The following is a 21,693-nucleotide window of genomic DNA, read 5'->3' as shown; positions in this document are numbered from 1 at the left end:
GGTCCCAGCGCCTGCCAACCTAGCAGTTCGAAAGCAGCTCCGGGTGCAAGTAGATAAATAGGGACCGCGGGAAGGTAAACGGCGTTTCTGTGTGCAGCTCTGGCTCACCAGAGCAGCGATGTCACGCTGGCCACGTGACCCGGAAGTGTCTCCGGACAGCGCTGGCCCCTGGCCTCTTAAGTGAGATGGGCGCACAACCCCAGAGTCTGGCAAGACTGGCCCGTACGGGCAGGGGTACCTTTACCTTTACCTTTTACCCCTCATATTGAGGGTACTGTTGAGCGGGCTTCCTCAACCTCGGCCTTCCAGATGTTTTGGGCCGACAACTCCCATGATCCCTAGCTAGCAGGACCAGTGGTCAGGGATGATGGGAATTGTAGTCTCAAAACATCTGGAGGGCCGAGTTTGAGGAAGCCTGCTGTTGAGTTGTGACCTAATCTGGATAATCAAATAATTGTAGAGTTGGAAGGGACCCCGAGGGTCATCTAGTCCAACCCCCCACCATGCAGGAATCTCAGCTAGAGCATCCATGACAGATGGCCGTCCAACCTCTGCTTAAAAACCTCCGAGGAAGGAGAATTCACCACCTCCCAAAGGAGTCTGTTAATCCACACCACCATTTGAGCCCATTCAGTCACCAACCAAAGCTCAGAGCAGCTCATTAAAAGCCTATTTACAGAAATATTGTAAAATTAATGAATGTTAGAATGATGTTGGATAGAAATAAGTGGTTTCCAGCTGTAATGCTTTAAGAGAATATGAAAAAAGGGTTATAAACAGGTAAAAATCTAATGGTAAGGATTTGCTGAACCAACAATTTGAAGTGGAATACAAAAAAGGGAGGTATGAGGAGGTCCGGGAAATAAGCTAAAGGAAAACTAGCAATGGAAAATCTGTGTGTTTTTAACTATTTTTATTTTGTATTTATTTTGTATTTTTTTTCATTTTTATTGTAATACTTTAAAAAATCTTTATAAATATCCTATTAAAAAAAAGCCTATTTAAAACCCCTCAGGTGTCACACATTCACATGGTTGGGTGGAGGATCACTTGAATGCTTTTGGAATGAAAACAAAACATAAAACCCGCTAGCGCTATTCCGGTACCACAAAATATTTGACCATATGTCTGCCCCTACTCCCAAAGAATTCATCCAGGTATGTAGATGCCGTGTATACCTACTGAAAAGAAAAGAAAAGGTAAAGGACCCCTGGATGGTTAAGTCCAGTCAAAGGCAACTGTGGGGTGTGGTGCTCATGTTGCTTTCAGGCAGAGGGAGCCAGGATTTGTCCACAGACTGCTTCTGGGTCATGTGGCCAGCAGGACTAAAGAGTTTCTGGCATGACAGAACACCATGACAGAAACCAGAGTGCATGGAAACACCGTTTACTTTCCCACCGCTGCGGTACCTATTTATCTACTTGCACTGGTGTGCTTTCGAACTGCTAGGTTGGCAAAAGCTGGGACAGAGCAACGGGAGCTCACCCTGTCGTGGGGTTTTGAACCATCAACCTTCTGATCGGCAAGCCCAAGAGGCTCAGTGGTTTAGACCACAGCGCCACCCGCAGCGGTGGTTGGTGCCCATTAGGACTTGTGGGGCAGAAAGCTGGGAAGTTCACCAGTAGTTGGAGCCAGAGCCAAATACTCTTACTATGTTTTCATTTGTTGGAAGCTACCCAGAGTGGCTGGGGCAGCCTAGACAAATAGGCAGCATATAAATAAATTATTATTACAATTATTAAGCCCGCAGGTAATGTCACCGCCTGGACTGGATATAAGTAGGAGGATGACAGGTTTAGAGGCTGGCTGAGGGCAGAGATATTGGTGGGGCAGTGCCCCATTTGCCCAGGTAAACCAGCCTCCACTCCTTCCAACACTGGATTTTGCCATTCCAATGGTACGTAGTGCCAATGCGAGGCACTAACAAAATGAATCTGAAACTGATGGCGCGGAACTTAATTTCTAATGATACGGTGCACAGAAGGAGCTAGCTATTTTAAAATTAAAATCATGATAAGCAGTCTAATTAACTCCTGGGGGGATATAATTTGCAAAATGAGATAATTCCACTTCATTGGTGGCCACGTTACACGCTGCCTTTGAAAGCAAAACATTGGCAAACAATGGTGTTTGCATGGAAAGGGTAGCAAATGTTCTGTTTTCTGAGAGCAGCTGTGCATGGGGCAAAGCTATGGAATCAGGCCCAGATGTTTGACTGCTTCTCTCAAGAACATATCCATATGTTCCACTTCCTACGTTCCATTCTCACACAGATTTCAAGTCATTGATAAGAGGGCACACATTTCTAAACAAGGGTGGGGGAGACTGACTAGAGTTGACTTGAAATTATCTATTGTTGTTTTGGAGAGAAAAACACTTAATTAACCAAGATACAGTGGCGTAGCGTGGGGGGTGCAGGGGGGGCTGGCTGCACCGGGTGCAACATGGGGGGGGGGTGCTCGCACTCGAGTGCTAAAATCCACGGGTTAGGGGTCGCAAATTACTTGCCTTGCCCCGGGTGCTGACAACCCATGCTACGCCACTGCCAAGATATGTCTGTTTCTCATCCAACTCCAAGACATACAGCACTACTTGTAGGAAGCTGCAAAGGGTCGTTTCTTTTCCCCACCTCTTTTTAGGGTATAGGATGCTCACCATTTGGGTTTTTAAAATCAGCTCCCTGAAGCACTGCTGTGTATCCTGGGCTTACATGGAAAAAAGAGACCCCACCAATTTTCGCATGATTTTCATAAGCCTGGGTCAGTTTTAGTATGAAAGGGGAAACTTATAGGCATTTGGATGGACCTAGGAAGCTCCTGCAGCCAATCAGAAGCCACAGAAGCCCCGTCGGATATTCAGGTTCCAAAAGAACGTTTGCAAACCAGAACAATCACTTCCGGGTCTGCGGCGTTTGGGAGTCAAAACATCAGGGCGTTCGGGAACCAAGGTACGACTGTCTGTATGCACATGTGTGCAGAGCTGAAATGATACATGCTTTCTACTCTGCTCCTTTGCTACAATTTGGAACAGAGAGCATACACAAGTGTTTCCTCATTCGGAGCAAGACGGCTACTGATCTAGAACCATTTCCTGCATTCTGTGTTGGCTGGGTGACAAGGTCGCACAGCTGAACTTGCTTATGCAAATATGCAGCGCTTTTACGTCAAGACACCCCCTTGTGACTACTGATGGCATGGGTGGCCTCCATTTTACTCTTGATGAAAATAACCAAAACGGTAATGAAACCACAGCCATTGGGGCAGCAGGGGAAAGAGATGCAACAAATACGGTGAACAAGCGGGAGGTTTTGGGTTAGTGTTTTCTTGAAAGAAAACTTTGCCCTGAAAAATGAAAAGGGAAGATGTGCAACAGCGCCTTACTGGTAACACCATTGTGGAGACAAGCCACACTTCACAGTACAGAAGTGTCAAATCCACATACCACAGCTCTTCAACATATTAATTTCATGTCATTTAAAGATTTGGAGTTGCGTTCATATGTCTTTCTGTCTGAAATGACTTTGTATAGGGTCGGTACCAAGCTGAACAGAATATGCCCTTCTCTGAAGAGGAAAATAGTTCCCAGGCTTCAGTGAACACCAACTTGCAAAACTTCCAGAGATCGTTTACCAGCTGTAACTGAGCATTTGAATGTTTTTGTGTCATCGGCAGGACCAACGCTAATGAGATATTAATATTTCCCTTCAACAACCAAAGACAAAAGACTATAAAAGGGCAAGGACCTGGAATATCCCCATGAATATTACACTCACAAAGCCTATCCTCTGCAAAGACACAGAGGCTTTTCCTAAGGCAAGGAGACTGTGCACACTTGCAGAATTGAATTTCCTAATGAATAGGGTAGCTTAAGGGACTTATAAGAGCTGTTCTTCTAGCTGCATGGTGGAATGATGAGTATAATGAACTCCGAAAAGAAATGATGAAACTGTCCCCAGAGAACAGGAACAATCCCCCAGAATGAGATAGACTAAGTCCAGCAAAGAAAAGCGCTCTTATGCATCCAAGGAGATTAATGTTGTGTATCATTACATTAAAGTTCCTTTCTAAAACTGTACAGGCCACTAAACTAGTGTCCCAGGGAATGACACAGCAGAAATGAGCCAGCAGCGGCCGCAAAAGTGCACTTAAGTGCAATATCCAGCTGAATGAGACGTCTCATTTGATTGTCTCATTAATTCATTTATACTGAGAGCCATTATCTTTTGCAATGACAACAGCAACAAATTGAACAGAAAAAGACAGCTCTAACCTCTGTGTGTGTGTGCATGTCCATTATGTATCTCTGTGTGTGTGTGTGAGAGAGAGAGAGATACCTCTCTCACACAGACACTTATTTTTCATTCACTCATTCTAGGATATCATTTGAGTGCATATTAGAAAGCAAGACTGGGGTGGCATGGCTATAAGAACCTCATCTGCCCACCTGTCGCCTACTCCAAATCTCTCAAAGATATCAGCTCAGCATTGCATTATTTGATTATTATTTAAAACACTTCTATCCCACTTTTCCTCTCCACAAAGGAGTTGTTCAAAGCAGCATACAAATGAAAAGTACATTTGCTTCTGCACAAGGACTTACCGTTCTGTACAAGCCGCTTTTGTTCTCCTGCCGTCGCCTTGGACTCCGACTCCTTTTCCACCTGAGTTGCATTTTTCCCTTGAGAAGCTTCATGTTTGCTACCAGCCGTTTGGCGAGTCCCATTCACATTAGTCTTGCCGGCTTCCATGCTCTTCCTTTCTCCCGAATTGCCTTCTTTACTACTGTCTGACTTGGGGGCAGTGGTTTCCTCAGCTGGCTTTTTCCCGTCGCTCTCTTCCGTTTTCTTGTCATCCGTTCCCTGCTGAGCACTCTCCTCGGCCTCTTTCTTGGCTTTCTCTTCTGCATCCTCGGCAAAAGCAAGGACAACAGTGAATGGCAGGAGGGGGAGAGAAAGCATCAGTCAGAAGGGCAACTCTTCTCTCTGCAGCCTACATGGCCCATGATCAGGAATGATGGAGGTTGGAGTTCAGCAATATGCTCACAGGTCCTGCCCGTCTCACCAGGTGACTAAGACCACAATCCTAAGCATGTTTGTAGAATCACAGGACGTTAGGCCCCCTTCACACTTCCACTTGCCCTGCCACTCCCCCCTGGGAAAACCCGCTCTTGACCGCCAAATCAGAACAAAGATGGGTTTCTTTTTCTTTTTAATTTTTAATTTTAATTTTGCTTTAAACAAATACAAATAAATATAAACAACCAAAATTACAAAAAAATCCTTCATATTAACAATGGAAAAGGCTAAAAAACTATAAAAAATATCAAAATACATGACATAGAACATAAGCCATTATGGGAAAGAAAAGGAAAAAAGGAGATGGAAGAAAAGAAAAGAAAAGAAAAAAGGAGAAAAAGGGGGAAAATGAGCCAAAACACAAGAAGGCTCGTCTATTGTACGCTTCCGTTAAGGTCACAACAGATGATTATTCTTATCAATTATCTCTATCTGCATTGCATAGAATCCCTCATATTGGTATCAGAGAAGGCTTAGTGGTTTAGACCACAGTGTCACACACGTCATACCCAGTAGAACACTACAGTGTGGGGGAGAGTATCTCCTGCAAGTTCCAAAGATCTCAGAAGCCTACTCCACAGTAACTTGGAGCTGGGCATTTAGTGTGACTGCCTCTGTTCTATGGGAAAGCATTCCTGCAGAGCAATGTTGAAGGGAAATTCTGTTCCTGCACATAACTGTGGCATTATGGGAAGTCTTGCTTCTTTTCTCTGGCATTCTGGGAAGTCTCACTCATAATCTTTTCTCTGCTTCTGCACACACTATACGAACCTGTTCCAAACACCAAGACATTCCCTCATCGCTCAGTTCATTTTAAGTTCATGATGACCTGTGCTCAATGCATAGCTGACCACATCTACGGAACTCGATTGTTATATTCTTTCATGTTATGATCAATCATTAGTAATTGTTTTAGTCATGCTATATCAATCTTTAGTTATAATTTAATTAGGAGGTTTCATGCCTGTCTGGTTCCAACCTCGTTTCTCAGCCTTTAATCTATCGGTGATTAATGTTCATATGTAATTCCCACCTCTTACATGTAATTCCCGCCTTGTATGTATGTTAACCAATCAGCATTAAGTTTCTTTGTGTTTGTATCAACCAATCAGCCACAAGCACACCTGTGGCAATGTTTGTAATAATCAATAAAAGAGAGTTCCCAGGGCTTCCCCGGACAGATGCCTCTCACATGAAACCTACTACTCGTCTCCCGTGATTTTCATTCCTACACTACTCCACAGTAACTTGAAGCTGGGCATTTAGTGTGACTGCCTCTGTTCTGTGGGAAAGCATTCCTGCAGAGCAATGTTTCCCAAACTTGGGTCTCCAGCTGTTTTTGGACTACAACTCCCATCATCCCTAGCTAGCAAGACCAGTGGTCAGGGAGGAAGGGAATTGTAGTCCAAAAACAGCTGGAGACCCAAGTTTGGGAAACACTGATGTAGAGATATGACAGGCATCCACTCTCTGCAGTTTCTGGAAACAGCTGGCTACATTTTTGTTCTGACAGGCTCTGTCAGCTGCATAATCACATCTTTACAATGAGTATTCACTGAACTCTTAAGGTCCTTTGCAACATAGAAGCTTTCTCCATACACACACACAGACACCATCAAAATCCTGAGTATTTTGAAAGTTCTAGGCAATGAGCTCACTTGTTCTTACCTTTGGTTGCTTGGGCTTTCCACTTCTCCCGGTTTTGTTGCACCACCTCAGTCCAGGTGCTTTTGAAACCTTTGAAGTCCACAGTGAGAATGGAGCAGTTGAGAGAGGCACTTCCTTCCGATCCAGTACTCTTGACACTTGATCTTTTAACTTCTGAGGGGCTAATGCTATTCAGACTGGGAGAGCACAAGATAAAAGGCGTTAATATCGTATCCAGATAGACCCAAGAGCATAGATGCTAAAGAGACTTTAGGAGCAAAATGTCCATTTTCTTCATCCACTAAGTTGACCCTTTTTCTCCTATTAAGCTTTCCTATCCACCCTCTTGCTGAGGGACGCGGGTGGTGCTGTGGTCTAAACCACAGAGGAAGAGGAAGAGGAAGAGGAAGAGGAAGAGGAAGAGTTTGGATTTGATATCCTGCTTTATCACTACCCGAAGGAGTCTCAAAGCGGTTAACATTCTCCTTTCCCTTCCTCCCCCACAACAAACACTCTGTGAGGTGAGTGGGGCTGAGAGAGTTCAGAGAAGTGTGACTAGCCCAAGGTCACCCAGCAGCTGCATGTGGAGGAGCGGGGAAGCGAACCCGGTTCCCCAGATTACGAGTCTATCGCTCTTAACCACTACACCACACTGGCCTAGGGCTTGCCGATCAGTAGGTAGGGATGGGAAACTAAATCCTTTGGAGTCGCAATTTTGCCTTGGTCCTGAGTCTTTTTTCAATGCCGGCCAATTTCCAAGCAAGAGCCAGGATGGGTCAGACGTGGCAAATGGCCTCATTGGTGATGAATGTCTAAAGTGAAAAACTCAGAAAAGCATTTTGACATGAGCAATGGCAGTCTGGATTTGCCAAGCCACTTGACGAACCAGGAAGGACATATAAATCAACCATTTTCTAAATCCAGCAAGTCCAACTATTGCATGTAGCAAACTTGCAGTATCTAAAGGTTGTGTAGAACTTTATCTAGAAGAGTTTATCGTTATCTGACCGAAACCTTTATCATGTTAATTTTATTCATCTAATGGTCCTCTAATGGTCCTGTTATACGTGTCAATTTGGAACGTTGCCTGGTCACTTTAGAAAACATAGGTTGACCACTGTATGCAACATCTGGAACGGTAGGGGATCTTAATGTATCCCTTACATGTTACCCATCCCCACTTTGATGAAGTTCTCTTCACAAAGTAAATATTCCCCATCCAGCCATTGGGACATAAGCTATATGATCTTGTCTTAATGCCTAGTAGGACAATTACTGAATACATTTCATGGTCCATCAAGCATAGCTACATTCCTCCCTCTTTAGCCATTAAGTTAATTACATATAGATTATTAGCCATGTTTACTATAAATAAAAAGGTTCTCCCAAGCTCCATAAGAAGAGAAACTTTGGGACATGGCATGAACATTCTGCATTCCCTTCTTGTAGTTGAGAAGCTTCTGTGCACATGAAACAGGGCCAGCTCTACCATTGGACAGTGTGAGGCTGCGGTATCAGGCAACCATTTTTCAGCATCATGAAGTTGTTAGTTTAATTTAATTTGTTGCTGCTGCATGTTTAGGACTATAGCAGGGTGAGATTTTCTGCCTTAGGTACCAGAATAACGTTGGCCTTGACTTGATGGCAGGAGGAGGTACCATTTTCTGTTCTGCCTCAGGCGGCAGACGTCTTGGGGTGGCCCTGAATGGGGCTCCAGATTCCAGCCATTAAGTTCAAGAGAATTGGGAACTGAGTTCTCAATGGAAAATTAACGTAGATACTGACCTGGAACGCCTAAACCCTGTCATGCCAGAGTGGGAGGCTTCCTCAATGAGAGGTGTTACAATCTTCTCTGTCATGTCAGTCAGCACAGTGAAAGTGGGCTCCACAATGAAATCAATAAAACCTGGAAAAGACGCACAAAGGCAAGAGGATCAGCTACACTGGCATCAATGTGTTTGTCAATATTCATAAAGAAATACCTGCAGGAAATGCGTCAAAAGCTCATGGTGTGAATCCTCGCACAGGCATTAACATCAAATTGTAAGATTATTCTTTAAAACTGTGAAAATAATTTGCTGCAGTTTGACACACGGCAGATGGGACTGAGATTGTTTTGTGTGGGCTTTGTGGGAATCTGAGTCAAATTCCAAGTACATCTGCTGATGAGTCTGACCCAGCTTGGAGGATGAAATTTATGGAAATGCTCTAATAGCAAAGCTAGGAATGCTTCGTGGTCGTGAAGTGTGCAAGGAAAAGTGGCACGGAAGCTTCCCTTGCACTCTGTTCATCTAAACTTTGCATTTGACTTACCAGCAAGAGTTATCAGAGGTAATTTCATGTATTTTCTGTAAATCAAACCTGATGTTCAGCTATTAGGTCGTTTTGGATGAATAATATAATAACATAAATTGGCTACTAAGGAAGGCTTATTATCAAAAGTAAGTATCTTGTGGTATAGGGTGCATATTTCAGAGCAGGAAAATTGGAAACCGCTGTTTATATATTATTCACCATTTGCAGAGCAAATTAAACAAATTGGGTGCTATGTTACAGAAATGTTTAAAGAAACACCATCCTTGTTAAAAAATACGACCGCTAATGTCAAATGTAATTACAATTTCCCATAATCCACTTATTTAATTTACTTTGCATGGGACACGGAACCCACTTTCCATCAGCTAGGAGTCATTATATCTTAGCTTTTATATCAGGAAATGAAAGTAATCAGAACAACCATTTAGACTGAGCAGTGGTTCCTAAATCATCTTCCATGTATCATCTGTGGTATAACGCCTACACTAGCAGTCCCATTCTGCCTCCTTCCTTTCTCCCAGTCGACAAACAACCTCAGAGGATGTTCTGCAGAAGTACTCATCATCCAGCAGACATTAAGGTCTGTTCCACACATTATATTTTTTATGTATACAATCATACTTTAAAAATGTACACCTAAAAGTGTGCAGGGATGGCAATCTTTCATAATATGGAGCCCTATGTGAGGCCAAAATTTGGTGCCTCCAAACGGATCTTCTCAATTTTGCGCACACCCTTCGGCTGGGCACCCTGTGCGTCTAAATCCGGTGCTGACATGTAAAATGGAAACGTAAGGGAAGCCCTGTTGGATCAGCCCAAAGGCCCATTTAGTCCAACATCCAGTTGTGATTCAAGGACCCGCCACCCGCTTGAGGATAAGAAAGACACACGGACACGGTATATTAGGTAAATGGGCTAAAAAAGGCCACAACCTTATTGATTACAGCATGTGAGAGGTATTGGCTTAGGCATTGGATAAAACAACAGTGTGACTCCCCCCCTTCAAGGAGGGGTGAGTCTATCAAGGGTTAACCACTAGTGGGAGGAGCCTGTTGATGCAAATACAACTAAAAGCTCCCCCTGATGTCACTGGGGGTCGTGCCATAGCCCCAGCTACCAGCAAGAGCGTTGGACAGGATCCACAACCGCCGGATTCCTTTACCGGAATACCCATAAAATGGAGGGGTAAGGTGATGGCCTCACCCTGCCCTACAACACACAACCATATTCCAATGCCTAACCGCCAATACCCAAAAGTTGTGATGATTTGCTATGAGGTAGGTGAAAAACCAAGCGGCCGATGCCAATTTGCCAGTTGGATAAAAATTCCTACCAGACCCCTTGGCCAACCAAGGCGACCAACCACAGGTCCATAGCAATGTCAAGAACCAAGCAATGAACTATGGGAGGAAGGGTGGGTGATCCGACGAGAATCAGCAGCACAATGGCTGGGAAACGCTGCCGTGGCCACGTTTGAGCGGCTAAACCCCACCCCCAAGCCTCCAGCCTATCGCTCACAACTCCTCCCCTCCTTGAGGAGGAGAGGCTGTCTCACACTATTGCATTTTTAAAAGGTGAAACCAAGCTGATGGAGGAAATGTCCTGGGTTCAAGTGGGGGAAGGGTAGTGAAGAGGGATTGGAGGGTTGGGGGGCAGAGGTGCCAACTTGACTAAATTATTGGGGGGGTAGGTAAACCCTGCCCCACAAAATCGATCACATGAAGCAGTGCACACACACCATCTGAATGGCAATGCCCATCAACCTTGGGGGGGCCCAGCCCCCTAAAATATTTTATTGGAAGGGGACGAAGACCCCTCAGCTCCTAGGAGTTGGCTCCTTTGGTGGGGGGATACATACCAACGCAGTGACAGCCTGCAAAAGTGTAATAAGTGATCCACAAATGGCCTGTCTGCCTCCTCTACAAGAGCTCTTGTGTGCAATCTTTTCCCTGTCTCAGCATCTTACCTTCCAACTGAAACAGTTCACTAGGTGGGGAGGAGCCACTGAGAGCTTCCTGGGCCTATCACTTACTGAGAGGGAAAGGGGTAGGGCACAGTTAGCAAGTAGGTTGGTGCGGAGCAAATGCACTGGCGGAGCAAATCCAGTGCTCCTGCTGGCGAATTTGCACTGCGCCAACCTCCCTGCCTTCTCTCCCTTACCCCCTCTCTCTCCAAGCTACGCAGCAGTGACCCACCTGTTGGGAAATTCCATCAGTGGCTCAACTGTATCTGCATTCCTCAAAATGGAAGCAGCGAGGCTCCCATCTCTTCATCCCTGAGTGGGAGCAAAGACACTCTAGTGCAGCCTTTCTCAATCTATGGGTCCCTAGATGTTGTTGAACTACAACTCCCATCACCCCTAGCTAGCAAGGCCAGAACTCAGAGATGATGGGAGTTGTAGTCCAACAACATCTGGGGACCCACAGGTTGAGAACAGCTGTGTCTAGTGCATGAACAGGAGGAAGAGGAGGAGGGAGAGGCCACTGCTGTCACCGCCAACCAGAAACGTGAAAGCTGAGAGCACATGAAACACCGTAGGTGGTTAGTAGTGTGGTTTGGGAATCACCTAAGATAGCCCTTTGTTCCTGATCAACATTTTAAAAAGAATCCAGGGACCAGTTAGTTAATTCACAGCAGGTTCAGATTTCTCAGCGTGGCATAAACTCCATGTGATCATCAGTGTTTGCCCAGCACGTTCAGAAAGTGTGGGCTTTCTCCTTGCCAAGCAAAGGGCAAAAATGAAAGGATGTCACTACACTGATCAGTGAAAAAAGGCACTGATGACAACAAGGAGCAAAGTCTCCAATCAAACAAGCCTCCCACAGCCCCCGAGAGAAGAAAAAGCGTTTGCATCTTTTAAGCTTCCTGTTGAGCAACCGAAAATTCTTGGCTTGGTGTTCTGCAGCAATTTGGCCTGGCTGACGAAAGAGCAGACTGGATTTTCAGATATTGGCGCTGGACTCGTGGCGAAATACCGTCCTTAGAAAATAAGCTGGTCTTTAAAAACAGGCCTTGACAGTTAAATTGCTTCATTTCACCTGTGAAAGCATTTGTCTCGAAGCAGAGGGTAACTCAGCCCCAAATGTTTGATTGTACGGTATGTCTTGTAAGAAAAATAACAGCAACTACGCTTCATCAGAAAATTTCTATCAGTGACATAAGGTGAACAATAACATTCTTCCATAGACAGCATCTTAAAAAGCAGAGACATCACCTTGCCAACAAAGGTCCGTATAGTAAAAGCTATGGTTTTCCCTGTAGTGATGTATGGAAGTGAAAGCTGGACCACAAAGAAGGCTGATCGCCGAAGAATTGATGCTTTTGAATTATGGTGCTGGAGGAGACTCTTGAGAGTCCCATGGACTGCAAGAAGATCAGACCTATCCATTCTTAAGGAAATCAGCCCTGAGTGCTCACTGGAAGGACAGGTCCTGAAGCTGAGGCTCCAATACTTTGGCCACCTCATGAGAAGAGAAGACTCCCTGGAGAAGACCCTGATGTTGGGAAAGATGGAGGGCACAAGGAGAAGGGGACGACAGAGGATGATATGGTTGGACAGTGTTCTCGAAGCTACCAGCCTGAGTTTGACCAAACTGCAGGAGGCAGTGGAAGACAGGAGTGCCTGGTGTGCTCTGGTCCATGGGGTCACGAAGAGTCGGACACGACTAAATGACTAAACAACAACAACATTCACTTCTGACTTCAGCTTTGAGGTGGGAAACTTGCATTGGTGGATAGGAAATGGGCAGGGAGGTGGATATGATAGTTCTTGATTCAATCACAGCCGCTATATAAAGTCATTAGACAATTGCCCAGTGAGCAGCAGACTGAGAAATGAATATTTTAAAATGTTAGAGCATGAGATTTACAAAGAGAACGTGATTATTAATGCCGGTGAGATGCGGTAAACTTCCGCAAATTAAATAAAATGCGAAGCAGCACAGGACTGTATAAATCAGCCTTTAGTACTGACTGAGTGTTTGCTTCGTTTGCCATGATTGCCTTTGCTAATGGCATAATTTGCCATTAATTCTCCATTGATTTGGGCAATGGATACGAGCCTTTTTACTAAAGGTCAAATGCTGCCAAGAGAAGAAGACCAAGGGGTAAAGTTCTCTCCTTCACGGTCTTGTGACAAGTCGTTGCAGCCAATTCTGCATATTACCTGCTGTCTCAGGACATGAGACCCTTTTAGCCACAGGTTCCAGGGATATAACTGGGTCTTTATTGATGCAAAGCACAAAAATTCTACTGAACTGAACTATAGCCAGATCTGAAATATGACCTGGCTTCCATCAAAATTCCTTGGATGCGTCACCCAAGCAAGAACATACATACAGTGGTACCTTGTTTCTCAAACACCTTGCTACTCAAACTCCTTGGTTCTCAAATGCGAAAATCCGGAAGTAAATGTTCCGGTTTTCGAATGCTTTTCAAAAGCCCAACGTCCGATAAGGTTATTGTTTCTGGGGCACCTGAGCCAATCAGAAGCTGCGCCTTGGTTTTCGAACATTTCGGAAGTTAAGCAGACTTCCAGAACGGATTACGTTTGGCGCTTTTGTTTTTGCTATTTATTTTGCATTTTGTTTTCTGAGGATTTTTAGGTTCATTTGCTTTGGGGACTGTGTGGAACCCAGTTCAGCTACTGACTGATTGTGTAACTGGATAAAAAGCCCCCCATCCTAACAATGACTATCATCAGTGCAGGTAAGGAAAAAAATGAATTTTAATTTTTATCATGTACAATACTGTCTTGTTTATTTTATAGTCCAGTACATTGTTTATTGCTTTCATTTTATGGATCAATGGTCTCGTTGGATAGTAAAATTCATGTTAAATTGCTGTTTTAGGGGTTGTTTTTAAAACTCAGGAATGGATTAATTCATTTTGCATTACTTTCTATGGGAAAGTGCGCCTTGGTTTTGGAACGCTTTGGTTTTGGAACGGACTTCTGAAACGGATTAAGTTTGAGAACCAAGATACCACTGTACTGTGCTTTAGGCAATTCCCCTTTTCTCCCTTCTTACTTTCCCTTTTGCAGTGTCTTTGTGGCCACTTTTCCTTCCTCCTCTCTTGGGAAATGTAGTCTTTCTGGATGTACTTACCTACTTGAGACTGAGGAACCATGGTGGATTTACGGTCGCACAAAGGGGAAAAAGGAAGCCCTAGCTCTGCTTCTTTGTCACCCTGAAGAAGAAAGAGAAAGAACAAAAAGAAGATTAGTACAAACCAGAAACGTAAAGGGCATAAGTCATGCTCACTTTGCAGCCATTTGCATGGGACTTGCACAGAAAAAACTCCTGGCGCACTGTGATCTTAGCCAATATATTGACACTGGATGCAAAAAGAGAGGTACATGTTGTCTGCAAGACTGCCTATCATTTCATCTGCTCATGTAGATTGCAGCCTAGAAGCAGAGATATATTCAGTGAGACTTTGGCTCTTTTTAAAAAAATAAGGGGCAGCAGATTTCTCCCTCTCTCCTTATTCCAATGTCCTATCGAATGGTGCTTTAGAAACAGTCTTGTGTTTCCAAAACAGATTGCCATAAAGCCTGAGGATGTGGAGGGAGAGAGGCAAAATTGCCAACTGACTTGTGGGAGGGGTGTAGACACTCTTGCCTTGGTCCACAGAAATACTCCATCACAATATTACACATGAAACATGACTAATCAACGGTACAATGAGAATACTCTGGCCTTTTATGAACTACTGGAATGTTCTAAAGGATATTTAACTGCAACAGGACTTTCTGTGAAGAAATGAACACACTCTGGCCTGGTTCAGACATAACAACAATAGAATGCTTCTATTAGGACAAACTAGTATGAGTGATGGAGCTATATACTCTCCCCTTTGCACATGCAGGGAGGAGATTTATGCCTTCAGGACAAGCTTGGGAGTAAAACAAAATGGGAAACTGTGATGTAGAACAAGCCAGGAACAAAAGCTTTAAATCTCCTCCCTTCAAGGGGAGGGGAAGAATGTGATCCCACAGCTCATGCTGGCTCACACCAGCTTACAGCAATAAATCATGCCCTGTTGCCACATCTGAACAGGGCATAGGATCCACTATGTTATTAGGATTTTCATTGTTGCATTTACTGATCATCCAATGTTGTGGTTCGAGGACCCGACCCCCGCAAAGTGAAATGAAGACACAAGGACACGTGATATAAGGTTAAGGGGCTAGAAACGGCCACAACTTTATTGATTACAGCAATGAAAAGGTATTGGCTTAGGCATTGGATCGAAACAAGTGGGTTTATTCACCCGTAGGTGGAGCCTGTTGATGCTAATCCAACTATAGGCTCACCCCTGCTGTCACCGAGGGTCGTGTCATGGCCCCCTGCCACACAGGCATTGGACAGAATACACGACCGCCAGATTCCTTTAACGGAATACCCCTAAAAATTGAAGGCATAGGCGATGGCCACACCTAGCTCTTCGACACACCACAACACTTTATTCCAATGCCTAACCGCCACCCGAGCCAAAGGCTCGCCGCCAATACCTTAACGATGGGACGACGACGACGAGGAATGAGGCCAGGGAGAGGCTGGCTCTGCAACAAAAGGCTGCTGAACATGCCCCCTCCACGGCACCTGGTTGGGTGGCTACCGGGGGGCGTGAGCGCCAGCCAGGTGAGCTGGAGGCAGGGGCAACGCCCCCTGCTGGGCAGTGCTCAGGCTCCCACCCACAACCACTCCCCTCTCTTTCAGGGAGGAGAGTCTTAAGCACACAGATGCCTGTGCTGAATTCCGCTGCGAAAGGATGGAGAGAAACTCTTCCCTCCACATCTTTCTAAAGGACAGTAGACATCCCCCCGCACAGGGGAGCGAACTTGGGGAGGTCACACGTGCTCCACAGTCAGGTTTTGAGGTTTCACAAGGCCTTGAGACCATAGAACCTGACTTCTGGTGGTGAGGCTTCAGAGATGCTCTCCAAGGCCTTGTGAGATTTCAGAAGTTGCATTGAGGGCCCTGCAGTGTGGGTGCACAGCACCCACAACAATTTTTCATGGGTGCTCAGGCCCAGATTCCCCTATAGTTGGTGCCCCTGCCCCCACAGCAATATTTCATGCAATTGCGATGTCAACAAAGGCAGTAAGAAGATGCTACTCTACATATGTCTTACATAGCCGCCCTGAGCCCGGCCTTGGCTGGGGAGGGCGGGGTATAAATAATTTTTTTATTATTATTATTATTATATGTAAATATTAAGTGGTTGTTGTTGTTTAGTCATTTAGTCATGTCCGACTCTTCGTGACCCCATGGACCAGAGCACGCCAGACACTTCTGTCTTCCACTGCCTCCCACAGTTCGGTCAGACTCATGTTTGTAGCTTCAAGAACACTGTCCAACCATCTCGCCCTCTGTCGTCCCCTTCTCCTTGTTCCCTCCATCTGTCCCAACATCAGGGTCTTTTCCAGGGAGTCTTCTCTTCTCATGAGGTGGCCAAAGTACTGGAGCCTCAGCTTCAGGATCTGTCCTTCCAGTGAGCACTCAGGGCTGATTTCCTGAAGGATGGATAGGTTTGATCTTCTTGCAGTCCATGGGACTCTCAAGAGTCTCCTCCAGCACCATAATTCAAAAGCATCAATTCTTCTGCGATCAGCCTTCTTTATGGTCCAGCTCTCACTTCCATACATATTAAGTGGTGTGCTACCCAAATAACATGGAAAGAAAGAAAAGCAGCTTAAGTTTTGCAACTTACCTGTCTGAAAAACTCCTCTAGCAGGGACATGGTCCAGCGATGATGGAGGTCCCATGCCTTGGCAGGATGACTGATGTCGGCTGTATGCAACATCAGCGATAAGGCTTTCGGTTTGTCAATTCTGCAAATGCAAACCGTGGTATAAATTAATTGTCGTGCCGTAAGACTGGAAACCAACTGTGAAACAAGGAAATGAGGCTATTAAAACCTTTGACAGGCAGAGCCAACCCATTGTAGTTTTGCCTGCATCATTCTCCCTGTTGTGTCCTACAAGGGCAAGACTAAAAGTAAGGAGGAGGCTGATGGGCATTGGTTTCAAGTAAGACTCTGGCAGGCAAAGCTGGCATTAGTGGCGGAGTGCCCCCCTTGCCCTAAAGGGGCAGCCATCACTGTTTTTAGTGCTTCTTCTCCACAACAAAGGGGTGGATTTCTTTTATCCATGCTCAGTTTTAATCCTTGCCAATCTGGAACGAAGTGTGTCTGTGCGCATGTGTGAATTCACTCGCTGTGAAAAGAAATAGGCATGGACATGAAAGGATGCTGTCTTCCCCCTCAGAGAGATGCTTTTGAAGCTTGTTTAATGAAGTGGCAAAGTGTACCAGCTGGAACACAGCCCTCCCCTCCGCACACTGTCACAAGGTGACTCACCCTTCTGGCTGCTGCAACGCATTCTTCATGGCTTTGATTTGCTGAAAGTGACAGGACATATCTGTGGCCAACACCATCTCAATCACCAGAGTCCTAAATTCTCTTTTGGGTAGATATCCAGTTAAGAAGAGGTGGAGAAGAAGAGGGAGGGAGGGAGGGAGACAGAAACATGTAAGAAACACTTCTTTTGTTTCTGTATCTACAAATTATTTATCACATTCTCGCTGTACACTCCGATGTGCGTCACTGAGTACTTCACATTATCTTCTTTTTCCTGGGGCTTAAGGGCAGAGAGGAATATCTGCTGCAGATACCAGACCTGAAGTGGACAAGTTAGTCAGATGATGCAGCCGCTCTTGCTAGGAGATAACCTTGACATCAGGGCACTCTGTTTTCTTTGAAACGCAAAGCTCCTGAATCACCAGGCCCTGTTTATATATGATGCTGAGCAGGCTAAACTTACACAAGGCCTAAATTTGGGAAGGAAAGAGGGGCTTCATCTAATAGGTCCAGATTTTAAAAAATGAGGCTAAATTGTAGATTGTACTTGAGGACTTTATACAATTTCATTTCCCTATTATCTATACTGGGCACCCAGGGTGTGTGGGGTGTTAGAAGAGGGGTAGTTTCTCGGGGGGGGGCACATCACACTCCTTCTGTAGTAGTTTACTTACCTTTTCTCCCCATCCTGCACTTAGCTCGCACCTGTGACTCCTAGAATCTGTCCAATAAACACACAAAATGTAACCGGCTGTACTTTTGAATAAATAATGTACACTATCTATTGTATCAATTTGTAGATTTCAACGCAAGTCTCATTAAGTTCAACGAAAAAAGCAGAAGAGGTCCATACATGTATAAGTATCTATTCCACCTGTCTGTTCAAACAGTCCAATAATCCACATGAAGTGTTGTTACAGTTCCACAGAATCCTTTCACAGAGTCTCAGACAAGGATTTCCGGAATATTAGCCTTAATATTATCCAGAATAGATACTTATACATGTATCTATCTTATGCATGAACTGACTAGAGAATGAACTGATCCACTGAGTCTTCTGCTTTTTTCGTTGAACTTTATGAGACTTCTGTTGAAATCTACAAATTGATACAATGAATAGTATACCTTATTTATTCAAAAGTACAGCCAGTTACGTTTTGCGTGTTTATTGAGTATGTTCCACGTAACCATAGGTTTGTTGTTGTAGTTTTGTGAATGTCCTAGAATCTGTCAGAATGTGACAGCAGCCACAACCTGGGAATGGCTTTGACTAGCCAGCTAAATCAGGTGAGGGTAGCCGATGAGTCTCAAACCCTCATTGGTTTAGGGGCTTCCCCTGCATGCAAATACAAGCTCTGGCAGATTGAGTGGATGAGACCAGAAGTGGGTCCAACGTCAAGAAGGTAGTTTATGGACATGCTCTGGAAGGAAGGTTGGGGCATCAGCCTGGGAAGGTAGCCCGTCTAGGAGAAGGACAACTCTGATCCAAAACCTCCGCTGCCTTGCTGGATATCATTTGGAGAAGAAAAGGCCAAGGAGTGAATCCTACACAAATCTAGAGTGGAGTCTCTACGACAGTTGGCTGGCGTCTTGTATGCCTTCTTCCAGCATCGTTTGCAGCCAAGCTGGTGCCAAACATATTGCTCTGCTTTCCTTTGGTCCACTTCAGTAAAGCCAAGAGCAGCCCAGGACCCCCAAATACATTGCCCAGGCTTGTGCCCTGTGGAGGTCACGTTGGTGCTACTAACACAGAGGTTTGTCTTCACTCCCGGAGGCACACTCCATTGCGTCTTGAGGCAGATGGATGCCAACAAAACAATATTGGACACCCCACATCTTGCCAGATATTGTGAGGTACGTGGGAGCCAGTCTCTTTCTCACCCTTTTCTGGGAAAAAGGGGTCCAAGTTGCAAGTTTATGGTAACTGATGCTAAGGCACTGTAAAGGTAAAGGGACCCCTGACCATTAGAAGAAGAAGAAAAAGAGTTTGGATTTGATATCCTGCTTTATCACAACCCGAAGGAGTCTCAAAGCGGCTAACATTCTCCTTTCCCTTCCTCCCCCACAACAAACACTCTGTGAGGTGACTGGGGCTGAGAGACTTCAAGAAGTGTGACTAGCCCAAGGTCACCCAGCAGCTGCATGTGGAGGAGCGGGGAAGCGAACCCGGTTCACCAGATTATGAGACTACCGCTCTTAACCACTACACCACACTGGCTCTCAGATTAGGTCCAGTTGTGGGGTTGTGGCGCTCATCTCGCTTTATTGGCCGAGGGAACCAGCGTACAGCTTCCAGGTCATGTGGCGAACCAGAGCAGCGCACGGAAACGCCGTTTACCTTCCCGCCGGAGTGGTACCTATTTATCTACTTGCACTTTGATGTGCTTTCAAACTGCTAGGTTGGCAGGAGCTGGGACAGAGCAACGGGAGCTCACCCCGTCGCGGGGATTTGAACCACTGACCTTCTGATCAGCAAGTCCTAGGCTCTGTGGTTTAACCCACAGCGCCACCCGCGTCCCTGTACTCCCATGTTAATTGAATGCTAGTTGCTACATATGCAGTGTTGCCCACCAGCAAATGATCTACAGCCCCAGCTTACTATGTGTGTTGACTTGTTAATGCTGTAGCCCAGTTCACACCTAAAGCCAAATATGTGTAGAATAGATACTTTAGGCTGCCTGGTGTCATGTTTAAGGTCATTAAGGCCGAAGTTCAATATTTTTGAACTCTCAGAAAGAAACAGGCTTTGCTTGGATTTGAGAAGAGCTTTCTGGATGAGGCAAAAGGCCCATTTAGTCCAACATCCAGTACTCACACTGGCCAGCCTGCAAGCGGAACCTGAGCACAAAAACACTCTTCTAAACAAAACCTTCTTGTTGGGTTGCTGCATGAGACTGCTTTCAGAAAATGATGCTCCTGATTCCAGCATAGACAGAAGATTTTTCTATGGTTCTGTAGTAAATTGAGGAGCTGCAGAATTTTCAGTTTGGAATTGTTGCTTCAACAATGGCCATTGAAGACACCAGTCAAAATGAATTTGATATTGGTGAGAGTCTCAATGAACTTTTGGGAATCAACACATTGTGTGAATCCAACGTTTTGACAAGGATTGGTATGCATTTTTTACTGGAACTCAGATTCTACTTCTTTGTCTTGTACCATTCCTGGAGTGGAACAGCTCCACTTGTCAGCACTCTGCAGAGCTCATGACAGCACCAAAGAAAAATGTAAATGTTATGTCTTTTAACGTGATTTATGCTACAACTTTGACATAATTGCTTCGGTACAAATTGAGGACCACTTCTCCTCTCATCATGTGCTATCAGATTTCATCCTCTGCTGATCATCCACGTACCAAGATTCCCACTGAGTACACTTGAAGGGTACACTTGGAGCAATCAGGCTGACAGCCATCAAGGTCAGTGGGGATCCTTACCTCCAATCATCCTTTGAGAGGTTAGACAGGATATTCATCTCCTCGTCATCTTGCAGAAGGCGGAACGCTGCACTGAGGTGATGATTTTCTAACACAGACCGATCATTGTAAAGAATGGCTGTATCTGACCTATAAAACAAAGATCCCATAACTATAAACATAGTTTGGAATTTTTATTCTTCCTCTAATGAAGGGAATATCTTTGCTTCACATTTCAGTATCTATTCATTGGCTCCAATTGTGTTATACTGGTGTGGAACAAATGAAAAACTGAGCTGAAGAACCCGTTCAGCTCAATTCTCATTTTTTCCAAAATGAATGTACAAAGTGATACAAAAGGGACACCTATTCATGGCATTCAGAGATGGGGAGTGGTTTGTCTTTGCTCCAGAAGCAGCAGAGCTCATTTTACTGATGGCTGCCATTTTATTTACCCAGAATGCCTTAATAGTGTCATTTTGGGACATTTTAGGAAAACATGATGGCTGCCACTGGGGAGGCTGCCATTTTTTAAAAATGATAGCTATCACCTTTCTCTAGAATATTCAACTGTAAGATTCAATGCCTAGGGAATTATGGCTAAATAAAATAGCTGTTGCCAGAAATGACTGAACAAATGAGTGCTTCCATCAATGCCACTGCAAACAGCACAAAAGAAAATGGGGGAACCCAAGAAATATGGCAGAGAGAAGTAGAACAGAACAGGGCAGGCTGTCAGGAAAAATACATATCTTTATAGGGAGTTTTGAGACGATGTTATTTGTTGTGGTTAATGTCTTCCACTGAAAATAATTAAAAGTCTTTCTATAATTATTTCTTCACAGTAGTATAATCCAGTAATTAGTAAAGAGCCTAT

General features: G+C 44.8%; 1 protein-coding gene across 5 annotated transcripts in view; it reads right to left on the bottom strand.

Annotated features, from left to right (window-relative positions):
* PDE1C (phosphodiesterase 1C) overlaps window positions 1-21,693 on the bottom strand; it is a 271,452-nt gene that overhangs the window by 22,670 nt on the left and 227,089 nt on the right. For all 5 annotated transcript variants that reach the window (XR_014173167.1, XR_014173168.1, XR_014173169.1 and 2 more), the window contains 7 exons: window positions 20,838-20,966; window positions 17,402-17,503; window positions 16,754-16,874; window positions 14,143-14,224; window positions 8,507-8,627; window positions 6,743-6,918; window positions 4,600-4,899 (listed from right to left, as the gene is read on the bottom strand). Coding sequence is in view for 2 of the 5 variants with exons in the window: in XM_081931097.1 (XP_081787223.1) it covers window positions 4,600-4,899; window positions 6,743-6,918; window positions 8,507-8,627; window positions 14,143-14,224; window positions 16,754-16,874; window positions 17,402-17,503; window positions 20,838-20,966 (1,031 nt within the window). In the remaining 3 variants the exon portion in view is untranslated. The remainder of the gene's footprint in view (window positions 1-4,599; window positions 4,900-6,742; window positions 6,919-8,506; window positions 8,628-14,142; window positions 14,225-16,753; window positions 16,875-17,401; window positions 17,504-20,837; window positions 20,967-21,693) is intronic.

Source organism: Podarcis melisellensis (genome assembly GCF_964234715.1).
Source record: "Podarcis melisellensis genome assembly, chromosome: 12".
NCBI lineage: Eukaryota > Metazoa > Chordata > Lepidosauria > Squamata > Lacertidae > Podarcis > Podarcis melisellensis.
This window is presented reverse-complemented; position numbering and strand designations above follow the sequence as displayed.